General features: G+C 34.5%; 1 protein-coding gene across 9 annotated transcripts in view; it reads left to right on the forward strand.

Moving 5' to 3' along the window:
* The window catches only part of MIER1 (MIER1 transcriptional regulator), a 56,338-nt gene that overhangs the window by 8,551 nt on the left and 33,832 nt on the right, over window positions 1-13,955 (forward strand). For 8 of the 9 annotated variants that reach the window (XM_060023541.2, XM_060023548.2, XM_060023564.1 and 5 more), the window contains 2 exons: window positions 5,976-6,000; window positions 8,888-9,033. In XM_060023541.2, the coding sequence (XP_059879524.1) occupies window positions 5,976-6,000; window positions 8,888-9,033 (171 nt within the window). Of the gene's footprint in view, window positions 1-5,975; window positions 6,001-6,133; window positions 6,171-8,887; window positions 9,034-13,955 lie in introns of all 9 variants that reach the window. The other variant, XM_060023601.2, reaches the window with a different exon arrangement.

The raw sequence follows: 13,955 nt of genomic DNA on the forward strand, positions 1-13,955 counted from the left end.
AAAAATATTTAATTCTTAAATACAATTTGCTTTAGATGTGAATACAAAACACTAATTTTTCATACTTGATCTGATCATCTTAGTCCATAATAGTAAGTATGTGTTTAATGCTTATTAAAATTGTAGTAACGTTAAAAACATACTTAATGTATACAGAAGTAATAGCATATGCTCCCTTTCTTAATACTTTTTGGTAATATTTCTCATTGTTTATTATCTCTTAAAATTATTAATCAACCTTCCAAAAGGAGGCTCTCCTAGTCACACTTAAAGGAAGGAAATTACAGGGCAGTGGCAGTTTTACAAAGGCAATGAGAGAGAGAATAAGAGGAAGAAATAGGCGATCCTTTAGGTTTTATAAGGAATGTGGTGAATAGACCTTTGGGAATGAACAATTTGTTTTTTATTTCAGAGTTTGTAAACACATAAGGGACTTCCTTTTCAAGGAAAAAAAGCCACAGCATAGTGCAAGACCTGTCTTTTCACCTAGGCCATATTGTTGTCTCATAAAGAGAAGAAAATTTAATGGATTTGCTATTCTGTATTAGTTTAAAGTATTTTAGTATTTCCAAAAATAATACATAATCTTATTTATTCACTATCCAATCTGTCCATTTCTCTTAAAAACAGACTCCCTGTTTAGCATTTTTCAAGGGTATTTGAATTTTGTTTCTTAAGGAAATGGGATCATCTTGACTGCTGTTCTTGATAGTGTTAATTTCTACTCTAAACAAAACTTGTTTTACTGCAATGAATTTAGGCCTTAAAACTGCTAATGAAAAAAAACCTTTTTTTGGTGTTTATACTTACAGAGCTATTAAGGAATTATCCAAAGTGCTTAACACCAATGCATGAAAGTCTTAAAAAGCTTAATTCAGAAGGAGTAATAGTCAAAGTGCTTGATAAGGTAGGAAAGATTAGTTGGGAAATACAGAAGTGAATTTCTTTTAGAGAATTCTTGAGACTAATCATTTTCCCAAATAATTCAGAAATACAACACTGCCAGTGAAACTTCAGTGTTTCTTCGTAAAAGGTAATCAGCTATATAGAAATTTATTGCATAAAGTTCAGATGGAGTCCCTGTATATTTCAAAAGATTTGCAAATTCATTGCAGTGATTAAGTTCACATACCAGTTGTTGCTGGGACCCATTCTGTTCGACTTATGCCGTGGCTTAGAATGACTTGTATAATTAGGTTTATGTAGATATGAAATTCATAAAGTAGCAACCCCCAAAAGCTTTTTGCACATTGAGATCTTTTTTTCCCAGTAGCCCTAGATTTTAAAAAAAAATTTAGAAGAATCTTAAACATATCCCATCCATGGAGCTAAGTACTCCTCAGTAGTGTTTATGTCTTTTGAGCAATTCATAATAAAAGTAAAGAACTTAGATCTCAAAGGAAATTGAACTAAACTTGAAGAAATCTAAATCTTTTCATCTAAGGGAAGATGAAACTGAGCAGAGAGCTTACGCAATTTGTCCTAGATGGTGCCGTTTGTGGCACAATTAAGACTGGAACCTAGTAGGTCTCTGAATTCCTAGTGCTGAGTAATAGCAGTTCATCCTCTGCATTACTACTACTGTGGTAAACTTGCTAGTTTTAACTCCAAGGCTTTGTTAACCAACAGCAAAGTTAAGTGATTTAATTGTGTATGGAGGAAGAGAGATGGTGGGCCCTGGCACAGTCTCCCTGCCTTCTCCACCCTGGAGTAGGCCCTAAACTCCTGTCTGTCTTCATCCCGGTGAGAATCTGTGATTCAGTGTCTGCATTACTAAGTAGGTGGTAATAATACTTAAATGGTGGTGGAATTCGTTTGAGGGGAACAATTAGGACAGTTATACTTACTGAAAAATACGCTCTTGATTGCCTGGGATAAAAGAGTCTAATGACTACTTCATGTTTTTACTACCTTATTTATTTATGTTTTAGTAATGGTGATATTCTAGTTAGTTGATCTTTTATCTCTCAGTTTGCAGTTTTCTGGTATATGGGATATTTCTTACCATGGTCTAGAAAAATACAGAAGAAAAACATTTGAACAAATCTGAGGCATTGAATGTTTTACAATTATTAGCAGCTTGATCAACTGAATCATATATATGGGTGACAGTATAAAAGTTGCTATAAAAGTTAACAGAGTTCATTCTTTAATTTGATTTAGCCTATTCATATTCTGTCTCTCTAGTGTTTTCCATCTCAGATAAAACAATTATGTACCTAAAAGAAAACTAGGTTATTTTTCAAAATTATACAGACTTGTTAAAAAAGAAAAAAAAGGCAAATACTAGGTTTTCTTGAAAATCTAAAAGTAAAGGAAGAAAGTGAAAATAGCTCATAATTCCACGAGATAGTCTTTACTGACTTCCTTTTTAAAAAACAAAGAGTAATGCTTGCAAGTGGTTAAAAAATTCCAACAGTACAGAAAGGTATAAAATGAAAAAAGCCTTCTTTCTGCCACCCATACTCTAGCGGTAACTGTTGTTAACAGATTCTTGTGTATCCTTTTGGGGGAAAACTTTTTATGTATATTCCAGCCCAATTTACTCTCTCCTCTATACTTTGCTTTTTACTCCTAACATAGCTGTTTGTTTATCCAGATACATGTACCTATATATACATATATATTTCTTTTTAGCATTTTTTTCTCAATCAACAGAAACAGAACTGTCTCATTCTTTTTAATGGATTAATAATGTTCCATTGCTTGGAAAAAACTATATTTCATTTCTAACTAGTTAAAGGATGGACTTAAATTTTTTCCCAACTCTTTGCTATAGACAACTTTGTGGTGATACATGATATACATGTATCTTGGTGTGCTGTTTTAGGCATATCAGTAGGGTAAGTTCATGTTGGCAAGATGATCTCCAGAATGCTTAAACTAACTCATACTTCTGCCAGTAATGTATGAGTGCATTTTAAGTGCATTTTAATCCCCAATGTAAAAATTTTCTTTACTGCTTACATTTTATAATTTGAGCTTTTGCTAAAAATAGGTATTGCTACAAATGATTACCTGTTTAGCTTTAGTTTTATTTTTCCCCTCCTTCTTCCTTTCTAATTTACTGTAGTCATTAACGGTAGATGTTGCAGGTTTTTCTGGAGGGTATTGTTAGAGATACCAGTTCCTAATGTGACATAAATAAGAGTCTGACATGACAGATGACAACTTGCAGTCACATTTTTAAACATGCTTTGGATAGATGAAAGCCATTTTAAAAAGAAAGAGAAAGTAAGGAGGAGAGAGGTAAAGATAATTTTTTTTTTTTTTAACATAGTTGTTTCCATGGGAAGTATAGAAGGAATCAGATCCTAGGCTTTACCTTCACTACCCACTGTGGAACCTTGATCAAGTTAGTTTATCTCCCTGGGTTTGCTAATCTATAAAATGAGGTAGGTGGGGCAGGTTTTATTGTCAGGTTTATGATCAGGTAACCTTATGCATTTGAAAATATGTAGTGCTCTATGAACATAAGCTGGTTCTGTTGTTCTTTTAAATACCTAAATAAAAAATGCCCTCATTTCATACTAAAGTTTTCTGTGTTATACTAATCTCATATTTCATTTGAAAGATAATCATTTAGTTTGTTGGTTGGACAAAAGTAATGTTTACAGTATACACTATTTTCAAATGCCTGTTTTCAAGAAGCTCATCTTTGATTTAATTGGATATAATTAACTTTCAGGAAACCGGTCTCCCATCTTCATCAAACTGATACAGTAGAATTTTATTTTGAACATGGAATACTAAAATATGTATCTATAGGCAAACCATTCCTACTTCCCCTCCCCCAGTTCTAATCTAGATATACCATCCATCAAATCACGGTTTTAAAACATTCTAGTATGTCTTACATAATATGATTAGTGCTATCTTTGAGCACTGAGTGTTCTACCTTATGCCAGCTATACTTACAAATGCTATCAGTCCTCTAAACATTTGGTATCTTAATAAATGGAAGATATTTCAGGCCTTTTTCAGAACATTAAAGTGGTAACTATTTACCAGTAAAACAACAATCAGTGTGGTGTCTATTGGCATTTAGCGCAGTCTGAGGCGTCTTACAAATACAAATACAGACGCCAGTCGCAATTCAGTATCTGTTATTGCCAGTATGTAATAACATCAGGGAAAATGTACCTTTTATTCTTCAGTAGAATAACTTATTTTTAATCAGCCTTTTTAATCAGAAGATTGTTAAGCGGAATAATTATTGAAGTGTTCAAAAAGAACCAGATGCTCAAAGAGCTATTTCTTTTTAGCTAATTTGAAAGAAGTCCTGGGTTCTTTTTGTTTATGCCATGCAAACCAATTTCAGAAGTTTACGAAAAAGGAAAAACAGCATTGTAAGGCTACTCTGTGGATAGTGAACCTGGGACCAGATGAAGATAGTCATTAACTTTGCTGTAGCCTTGAACAGAGGTTGTGCTTAAACTTAGGAAATAAAGTATGAAGTAGAAGTGGATTAATATTTTAAAATACTGATTTGCTGTGTAATAATTTGTGTGGTGGTTAAATCTATTTTGAGCTAGAAGTGTATAACTGTTCAAAAGATGTTAAGCAAGCTAAAAACCCTTTTTATGGTTACATTCTTTGTTACCCTGCTCTACAGCTTCCCATTGGAGGAACCAAATTGAACAGTAGCACTGTTTTCACTCTGTTGTGGCAGAGTGACTTTTAAGTAAAGATGGTGGTGTGACACTTGAAAATATATAATACTGAACACTGTTGGTCTTTTGTTAGAATGAGACAATGCTGTAGGCAAGAACCATTCTTTTGTAAGAATTAAAAGGAAAAAATAGGACCCTTGAAAAAGTATGCCTCAAAACAATCTAAGTCACCACATGGACTCTAGAATGGCATACTTACTGCAATAGCATAATGTGGACAGTTTTCAAAATGGACTTTTAACACCTTATAAGAATTTGTCTTAGATGCCTAGCTTTTGAAAAATCGGGCACTTTGCTCATTTCAATTTTGTTCTTGCCTCTCTGCCCCACTTCTTAGTAGAAAGAAGGAAAACACTAGAATATCTCTATCTTTTTGCTAGTGCTTTTGGACTTCCAGCATCTCTGACTTCTAATGAGCATGAAATAGATAGCTTGAAATGAATAGGCAAGGTTTCAGTTATAAAGTTTATGTCATTTGAGGCATCTTTTGAATTTCTATTATTGAATTTGTAGGAGTTGATGTTTGCAGATGACTTGTTTATAATTGTGAATTAAGATAAAACACAGCCACAGACTGTCAAGTGGTGATAACACTAAAATAAATTGCTAACAATTTTATCTTTAAATTTTCCAGATGCTTGTGGTTAAATTTATGAGAGGTAGAATGGTACAGTAGAAGGAACATTATAATTGGGAATCTTTGTGATCTTCCATTAGATAACCTTCCCAGATTTGAGCATGAAAGGTTGTTAATTCTGTGGTAATTTAGAAGTATGTTTTGTGTTAGTAAAGTTAACCTAATGTACTGTCTGGTGCTGAAGTAACACTTAAATTTTTCCTTCTGCTTTCTTACAACGAAATTTTTATTTTAAACAACGTTTTAAATTGTTTCTGCCTCCCTTCTCACACTCATTTTAAGCCAGAGACCAGCTTGATAACAAACCTTGGGTTTTCCCTGATTGATAAGGAAATAATATTTTAGAGAATTCCAGGATCTAGAATCATATCTCTTGAACCACATATATTATGAGATACATGTTTGCCTTTAAAATCTGAATCTAATTCCACGTTATTGTCTTTGCTTCTAGATTTAGGAACGTTTTAGATTTTTCTCTATGTTTAAGTTAACATAATGTCAGAGAAAGGATTATATGGGAAGTTTTAGTTTGTCTTAGACAATTCAGACATTAAAACGTAACTATAGTTTTTGGTGTTTATATCAGTCATTGAATAATTCCTGTAATGTTTATAAAGATTTACTACACAAAGATGCTAATTTTTGTTCTTTTCTCCCCCACTCAGCCATCTGTTGAGTCTTCAAGTCCCGGTAAGTATTTTCTATATTTTTTATAATCTCTGTTCGACTAACATTTGGCCTATTAGTTACATAAAGGTTAGAGGAGTTAGACTATCATCTGACTTGCTTTTCTTCTGAATGCTTCTTTTCTCTGGGGAAAAAGAAATGGATGAAATATTTGACTGCCCATGAAGGTACAGGTGAGGCTGCTGTGAGTTCAACCTCGTGACTATTTGTGGGTTTCTTCTCTCTCTCTCTTTCTCTCTTTTTTTTTAATGAATTGCCACATGTATTTTGTGTAGTTTTTATTTGCTGTTTGATTTGAAGTATATTTGAAGTGTATTTTTAAAAAGGAAACATTAACTGCTTAGAGATATTTGATTGTATAGGAAACTCAGAGTATTTGAGAAAAATACTGTTAGCGCATATGAGAGAGGGAAAGGTAAAATAAAAGATTCAACAAATGAGTGTTGTTGTAAATTAAGAAAGTTATTTTTAGATTTTATTATTTGTAGTATCAGGCTTCTGTCCAAGGAAATGTTTATTGTTTTAAGTAATAATAATTGTAGGCAATTAAGAAAAAATTAGGAATAAAAACTTAATGTAAAAAAATTTTTGGTCCACTGGTGAAAGGCTGTGTCCTTTGTAACATCTATACTTTGGAATTGATGCTAATAATAGTAGTCATGTGACCCAGCCTAAATGGTTTGTCTATAGACTCCACCAATGTAAACCAGTTACATCTAGTAGCCATTAGAGGTGAGGATTTAGGGGAGGGAAGGTAATAAAATGATGAGTGCACGTGATGTATTATAAACTGAATTTATCTTTTGAGTCTTTGCAAAGATGTAAGGTACTTTTTAGTGATTTTGCAGTAGGATGGAATTCTATGACGGAACAGTGATACTAGCCTTAACTCTGAAGCAAAATACTTACACAAAGCACCAGACTCCCTAACCCTAATAATTTACTTTTGGGATTCTTTTCCCTAGGAGATAGCCTAATCTTGGGCCTTAGTGATTAACAGAAAGGAATAGGATGGTTAGTTGGTCTCAAAGAACAAGGTAAAAAGAAGTCAACTAAAACAAGGGTGAAGAAAAATATAGCAACATCTGTAGGAATACATAATTATTGACTAAGTGTCCTAGAAGATTGCTGTGTGAACCGAAAAGTTTTGGGACATTTCCATTGAAAACTCAGAAAGAAGGAAGAATGATTGGGACAAAGAAGCAACAACTAAATTAGTGATTCTCAAACTGCTCTTACAGAATGCTTGTGTCTAGTCCCTCACCTAGTACTAAGGTCCCTCACCTAGTACTAAGATCCCCTACTAAAATTATGCCACATTCTTCTTAATTTCCAGAAGAAATTAAAGTAATATAATTTCTTAAGTGTTTTTATTTTATAAATCATTCTAAAACTCTGATAACTCATTTGTATTATAACAAGATAATACTTGATTTAGCAATTATATATTTAGTTATTTTATATTTAATATCAATATTTTGTTATGTTCCTCAGAGAGCATACTGACTTCTCAGTGCTTTGCCATCTGACCTAGCTTGCAGTTTACTCATCTTTGTGAACATAGGCTCTTTTCAGGTATTCTTTGAGGCAGAATATCTACTGCTTCTGAAACTCGGGCTTACAGGAGCCTTGGAAGCACAGTAAAAGCAAAGGCATTGGAATTGGCAGAACCAGGATTAAAATTCCATTCTTGGCACCTACTGGCTCTGTGAGTTTAAACATGCTATTTAAACTCTCTGGGCCTCAAGTTTTTGTTTTTTGTTCATAGGATTGTTTGAAGATTAAATGAGATAATGTATGTGAAGTGCTTAAGCATAGTATTTGGCACATAAGAAAATATTGTGAGGTAACAAGAACCCTGGAGTTTTGGTGCCCCTTATTCCTAATTGTCTGATTTTTCAAGAAATCAGCCTCTATATCTCTGTTTTACTTATTGGTTTTCTTAATGGAGTGAAATAGAAGGGTAGGTATATATAAAGGTAATATAACCTTTAACATTTTAAATTGATAAAAATAAATTGCTAATTGTTTTTGTTTTTTTTAGTGTTAAGTAACTCATTTGTTTATTAGTTAACAATGCTTTTGTAAACTTAAGTCCAGGTTTGGCAATAGCCAAATGTGGGGATAGTTTATAGACTATATATGCCCAGCATTTGCTATCGCCTATTACAAGTTTTGACCCTATTGAGTACAGCAGTATTCTCCAGCCACAAGGCTAAAAATAGATTAGCTTATACAAGTTACCTACTGGATTATTTTTAATGCCTTTCGTAAGAGTTTTGTATGTAATTTTAATAAACTTTGCTTTTTATACTCTATCTTTGAGTTATTTCAACTAAGTTAAGGACAACTACCTTTATATTAGAATATATTTTCGTGGATATGTGATAAAATAATATTTGAGTTCAGCTGTATTTTCATTAGACTGTGTATTCAGATGATTGTGTATTTCACATGACTGTATATTCATACTCATTGGTTCTATTAAATGTCAATCAATTGATTACGAATTGACTTTTCTCACACAAAAGATCATTCTTATTTGATATGACCATTTATTATTTACAACTCACGTTTTGTTGGAAGATTACAGTACTCTTCAAACATTCCCCCCACCTCCTCCCCGTTTTGCGGTTGTCACTGTAAATATATAGAAGTGAAACAGGGTAAAAAATAATCCTTAAAGAAGATATTTTGTGGGGGGTGATAAGTAAGGGCAAGAATTTTAGAAAACAACAAATAATACTTCCCGTGCATAGCCTTTTGTGCATAGCTTTTCCCTCGTACTTTTACTTGACATATCCAGCTTCAGATAACATATACATTAAATTAATATTAATAAGATACACATAATTTGGTTTACCAAACTGTTTAAAATATTCTTTACCAGGAGGTTCAGCAACATCAGATGACCATGAATTTGATCCATCAGCTGACATGCTGGTTCATGATTTTGATGATGAACGCACATTAGAAGAGGAAGAAATGATGGAAGGAGAAACAAACTTCAGTTCTGAAATAGAGGATCTTGCAAGGGTAAATAACAATAAGAGCTAGAGAATGAAGTGGTTATAACTTTTTTGTGGAGAGAGGAAACACTAAATTTTAGTTCTCTACTTTATTTTGGGGAAAGTGGTATTATATATAATCAATACTGAAAAATTTTATGTGGTCATAGGTGGGATAATTTAAAGTTGGAAATTTTTTAAAAAGAACTTTATTATGTGAATTAGAATTCAGTAGTTACTTTGGTAAAACATCACAGATATTGGGTCAAAAATATATAAAAAAGGGTACTAAATTTCCTCTTACATACCTTCTGCCTTCCCCCAATTACTGCACCTTTTATTTACTCCCCTTCAGAAGCAAAACTTATGAGTTGTCATCGTCTTCCTCATTTCCTGCTTACTCCATAAAGTGCTCTAGATTGTCTCTGCCCCTTTCCTATCAAGATAACCAGTGATTTTATTGTTATATCCTTTGGTCGCTTTTTTCTCTACTTAACTCTCAGAGGTATTAACACAATTTACTATTCCCTTCTTTTTTTTGAATTTTAGAGCACCCACTGTCGTTTTCCCGATCTCCTTGTTCCTCTTCAGTGTCTTTTGTAGACTCGTCTTGCTTTCCTCAAGGATTCGATTCGGAATTTCCCAGTTCTCAGTTCTGGGTTGTGTTTTCTTCTGTCTGTAGATCAGTGCTCCTCAGAATACAATATGAGGGTCAGCTGCATCACAATCACTCATGGACTCACTAAGAAATGTGCATTTGTATGCCTCTCTCCCAGGCACACTGAATCAGAATGCGGGGCGGGGGGGCTCAAATCTACATCTTCACCAAGTGTGCACACCAAGTTTAGACACTGCTAAGCTAGGTGGTTGATCTCATTTAATCCCATGGTGTCTGTGTATGCTCAGTATTTCTTAGTTATTTTTCTAGCATTAACCTATTCCCTGTCTCCAGTTTTGTTTATCTAACCACCTGCTTGACATTTCTGTTTGGATATCTCAGTAGACATCTTTACATTTTAAATGTCTAAACAGAATTATTGATTGATGTTCTCCTTCCTCTGCCTGTTTCTTCCCTGTATTCTCCATCTCAGTAGAAAATGGTACTACTGTTTACCTTGTTGCCTGAGTCAGAAACCAGGGAGTCATCTTTCTTCATTCTCAATATCCGTTCCTAAATAAACCTATCATTTCTATCCAGAAATATCTCTTATCTGGCTCTTGTTCCATCTCTGCTGCTACCCTCAAGCCCAGGTCACCATCATTTTTAGCTTAGACTATTACAGTAGCTTCCTAACTGATTTTTCATGTCCTCTTTTACCACTCTTCTCTCCAATATATTACCACAGCAACTATGATGATCTTTTCAAAATATAAATCAATTTATATCAGCCTTCTATTTAAAAAGCTCTTCAGTGGCTTCCTGTTACACCAGAAGAAAATCCAGACTCCTTTCCCTGGCCAGCAAGGCCACCTACATGATATGGTCCTTTATCCCTTTACTACACTAGTTCTATAGCTACACTAGTTGCTTTTGTTCTTAGATGTGCTGTTTGTTTTCACACTTCAAGGCTTTTCAGCGCATTCCCACTCTCTGGTATGTGCTTTCTGCGTCTGGCTCCTTATCCTCTCAAGTCTGGGCTTAATATTCCCTCCTCAGAATGGCCTTTCCTGGCCCCTAATCAGCTTTTATAAACCACTGTACCCCATTCAATGCTTTCTTTATACCTAACACAATTTGTAATTATATGTTTGTTTAACTTTTTTGTCTGTATCCTTTAGTTCCATGAGAGGAGGGATAGTCTGTTTTATTCACCAATGTATTTCATGGCACCTAGCAAGAGTGGTCACCCAGAGTTTTTGAATGAATGAATAAATCAGTTTGGTATGCTATCATTGAAAGGTATTATGTATACAATCTGCTGAACTCCATGACAAGAAGAACGTACGAAAAAAGACATATGCCAGCCTTTAAGCATTTGGAGTACATAATGTCATCGAAAAATGAATTCTTCCACTTTTACAGTAGTAAAGATTAATCTATGTTTCAGAATTTTAGTTTAGAACTTTTTTTTTTTTTTTTTTTGCGGTACGCGGGCCTCTCACTGTTGTGGCCTCTCCCGTTGCGGAGCACAGGCTCCAGACGTGCAGGCTCAGCGGCCATGGCTCACGGGCCCAGCCACTCCGCGGCATGCGGAATCTTCCCAGACCAGGGCACGAACCCGTGTCCCCTGCATCGGCAGGCGGACTCCCAACCACTGCGCCACCAGGGAAGCCCTAGAACTTTTTAAAGTGTACAGTTAAAGAGCTGGAAAAGTAGTAGTATTAAGTCAAATCTTGTCAGGTGATCCCATTTTGAATCATTTAGTGATTAAAACTGGCTTAATCCATAATACCTAAGCAATTCAATATTTTATTAAGCCAGACAACAGAATTGATCTTAGTGGTAATGGTGTAGAGCTGTTATAAAAGCTTTTCAAGGATGAGTTAAAAAGAACACGAGGAATCTGGAGTCAGAACTATTCTTTATAAGAGGCTGGAAAGCCATTCAAAAACTGGGATAATTTGCTTGGATGATTCAGAACCTAGGTGAACATCAGAGGAAACGATTGATTTAACAATCAGTCACAGTGGCTTCATATATTCATGAAGTGGAAATGCAGTTATTTTTAGTTATTTGCCTTTATTTCACAGAAACTTACCACTTTAGATATATTTTCTTTTTTCTGAATAACCCATCCATGGGATAAAGGGTAAAGGAAGAAGATCTTATATTTTCCATTTTTTCACATTCTGTGTTAGTCAAGTAATTGAGTAAGTAATTACTCAAGAAGAGATAATCAAGTACAGGTGAAAATAGGTTATGAAGTGGAATGATTATTTTATTTCAGAAAATGGGCTACTATAATTAGTACAAAATTACTAATGGGCTTCACTAAAATTTTGCTTGTGTTATGGTCTTTTCCTATTTTCTCCTTTATTCTACCTCCTTCCCCAGTCCCTTACAACCCCCCAGAATTTGCTTTCAAATGACCCTTTTTTAGGAAAAAGTAATTAAAATATACAAAGGGAGAGAAAGACAGGGGAACCAATCTTTTATCATTCTTTTCAACCAGACACTCTTAAACCTTCTCAGAGAGTACTTATAACTTTTCCCAAAGTAATTAAGGCTTAGGTGTAAGTAGCACATAATCACCCGTGCTTTCATCTGTAGCCTAGAGCTAAGCTACAGGGCCAATGTATTGGATTTCCTATAGTTGTAAACTCTTTAGGTCCAAACCAAACTGGTTTTTGTTTTTATTAAAAAGGTGAGCATGATTTTGTCATTGATTACTAATTTGCTTGTATAGAAGTGAAACATCATAGTTGTGTCAGGAATTGGTAAGGTAGTTTATGCCTGGCATTTTGGTTGCATGAAATGGACCTTTGATGTAATTGGGGCAAAATTTTGACAGTTGATTCATTCAGGAGTTATCAGTAACTGCAATAACCTGTAGTTTTAAGTTCATTCAATATGAATTCTAAAATTTCAGTGTAAACTAGCTTTTATGTGTATTGTTACGTTTGTATGCATGAATCTTATCAATATAAAGTATTTTAGGTAAGTTCAGCATTTAAATGTTTTAAGAGAATTAGATGTACAGGTTAGAATTTATTAGTGATCTTAGAAGTGTCAGAATCATTCCCATAGTAAACTTTGGTTTGCTGGGAATGGCTATATGCAGGTTTAACTCTGTTTTTCAAATGCACTCTTAAAACCCATGGTCTCACTTAACAGTAGCAGTCTATTTGGGAGAAGAGGGATCAGGATCAGCTATATCTTTATGTATTTATAGTTTTGAAAATCACATTATAACAGTGTTAATAATTAACACTTTAAAGTGCTAGACACATTTCACCAAGTGGATCTCCAGAGCTAGAGAATAAAGATTAAAATGTGAGAGATTGAGGTTTTTTTTAAGTGTACACACCACATGAATTATACAGATAAAAAAAAGAAACTCCAGCATGGAGATTATAAAGAAGAGTTCACTGCCTTCATCTCTTCATGGTTTATTCTGTAGTGAAGCCCCAGCCCCAAGAGGTTGGTTACCTTAGGAACCAGCACTCTTGTCCAATCTGGATGTGGTCTTTTAAGCCTTCCTGGCTGAAAATCAGTCTCTTTCCTTCTTTCCCCCAACTTAATAAGTATTTACTGGTAAGTCACAACAGGTATACAAAGAGTACTATGTCCATCCACCAAATGGCCCTTCATTGGCCAACACCTGGTACCACGTGCAGTCATTGCTAAATGACTAATCCCCTGGTGTGAGGGAGAGGGAGCCACCTCCTGTGCAGCTAGGAGACGGATACCACTCCAACCTTATCATGCTGCTGGTGGTGATTGGTAATGTTACCCTATTGTTGTGAAGTTTAAGGACAGATTAAATTTCAGATATAATGTTTGTCTTTGAAAAGGTCTATATTCTTTCCACCTCCACCTAGTCTCCGGTGAGCTTATATAGACATGATTGTCCCTCTTTTTGTTACAGTGCTTAGACAACTTATATTTTAAAGCACAATATGTAGGTATAGTCCACATGGCTGATTTTTATTCATCTTGTACTATGTCCATTTTCCTTCTTATAGTCTATCAACTTCTTTCCTTACTTTCCCTTACTTCTTATAGTCTATCAACCCTGCACATCTTATTTCACTCTCCATCAGGATGATGTACACTTAACCTAGGATCAGGTTTTGAGGAAGGGAGTGTATATGCATAGGTATGTAAGGGCACTGTAAAGCAGTGAGTCAGACTGTACTACTTACTCAGTGTGTAACTTTGGGCTAGTTACTTAACATTATTAAGCTTCAGTGTTATTACAAGGATGATATATGTAAAACATTGAGCACAGTGTCTGGTACATGATAATCACTCAATAAATCTTAATAGTTATTCATAAAATTCTCAAA

The sequence above is a fragment of the Delphinus delphis genome, chromosome 1, assembly GCF_949987515.2.
Source record: "Delphinus delphis chromosome 1, mDelDel1.2, whole genome shotgun sequence".
Lineage (NCBI taxonomy): Eukaryota > Metazoa > Chordata > Mammalia > Artiodactyla > Delphinidae > Delphinus > Delphinus delphis.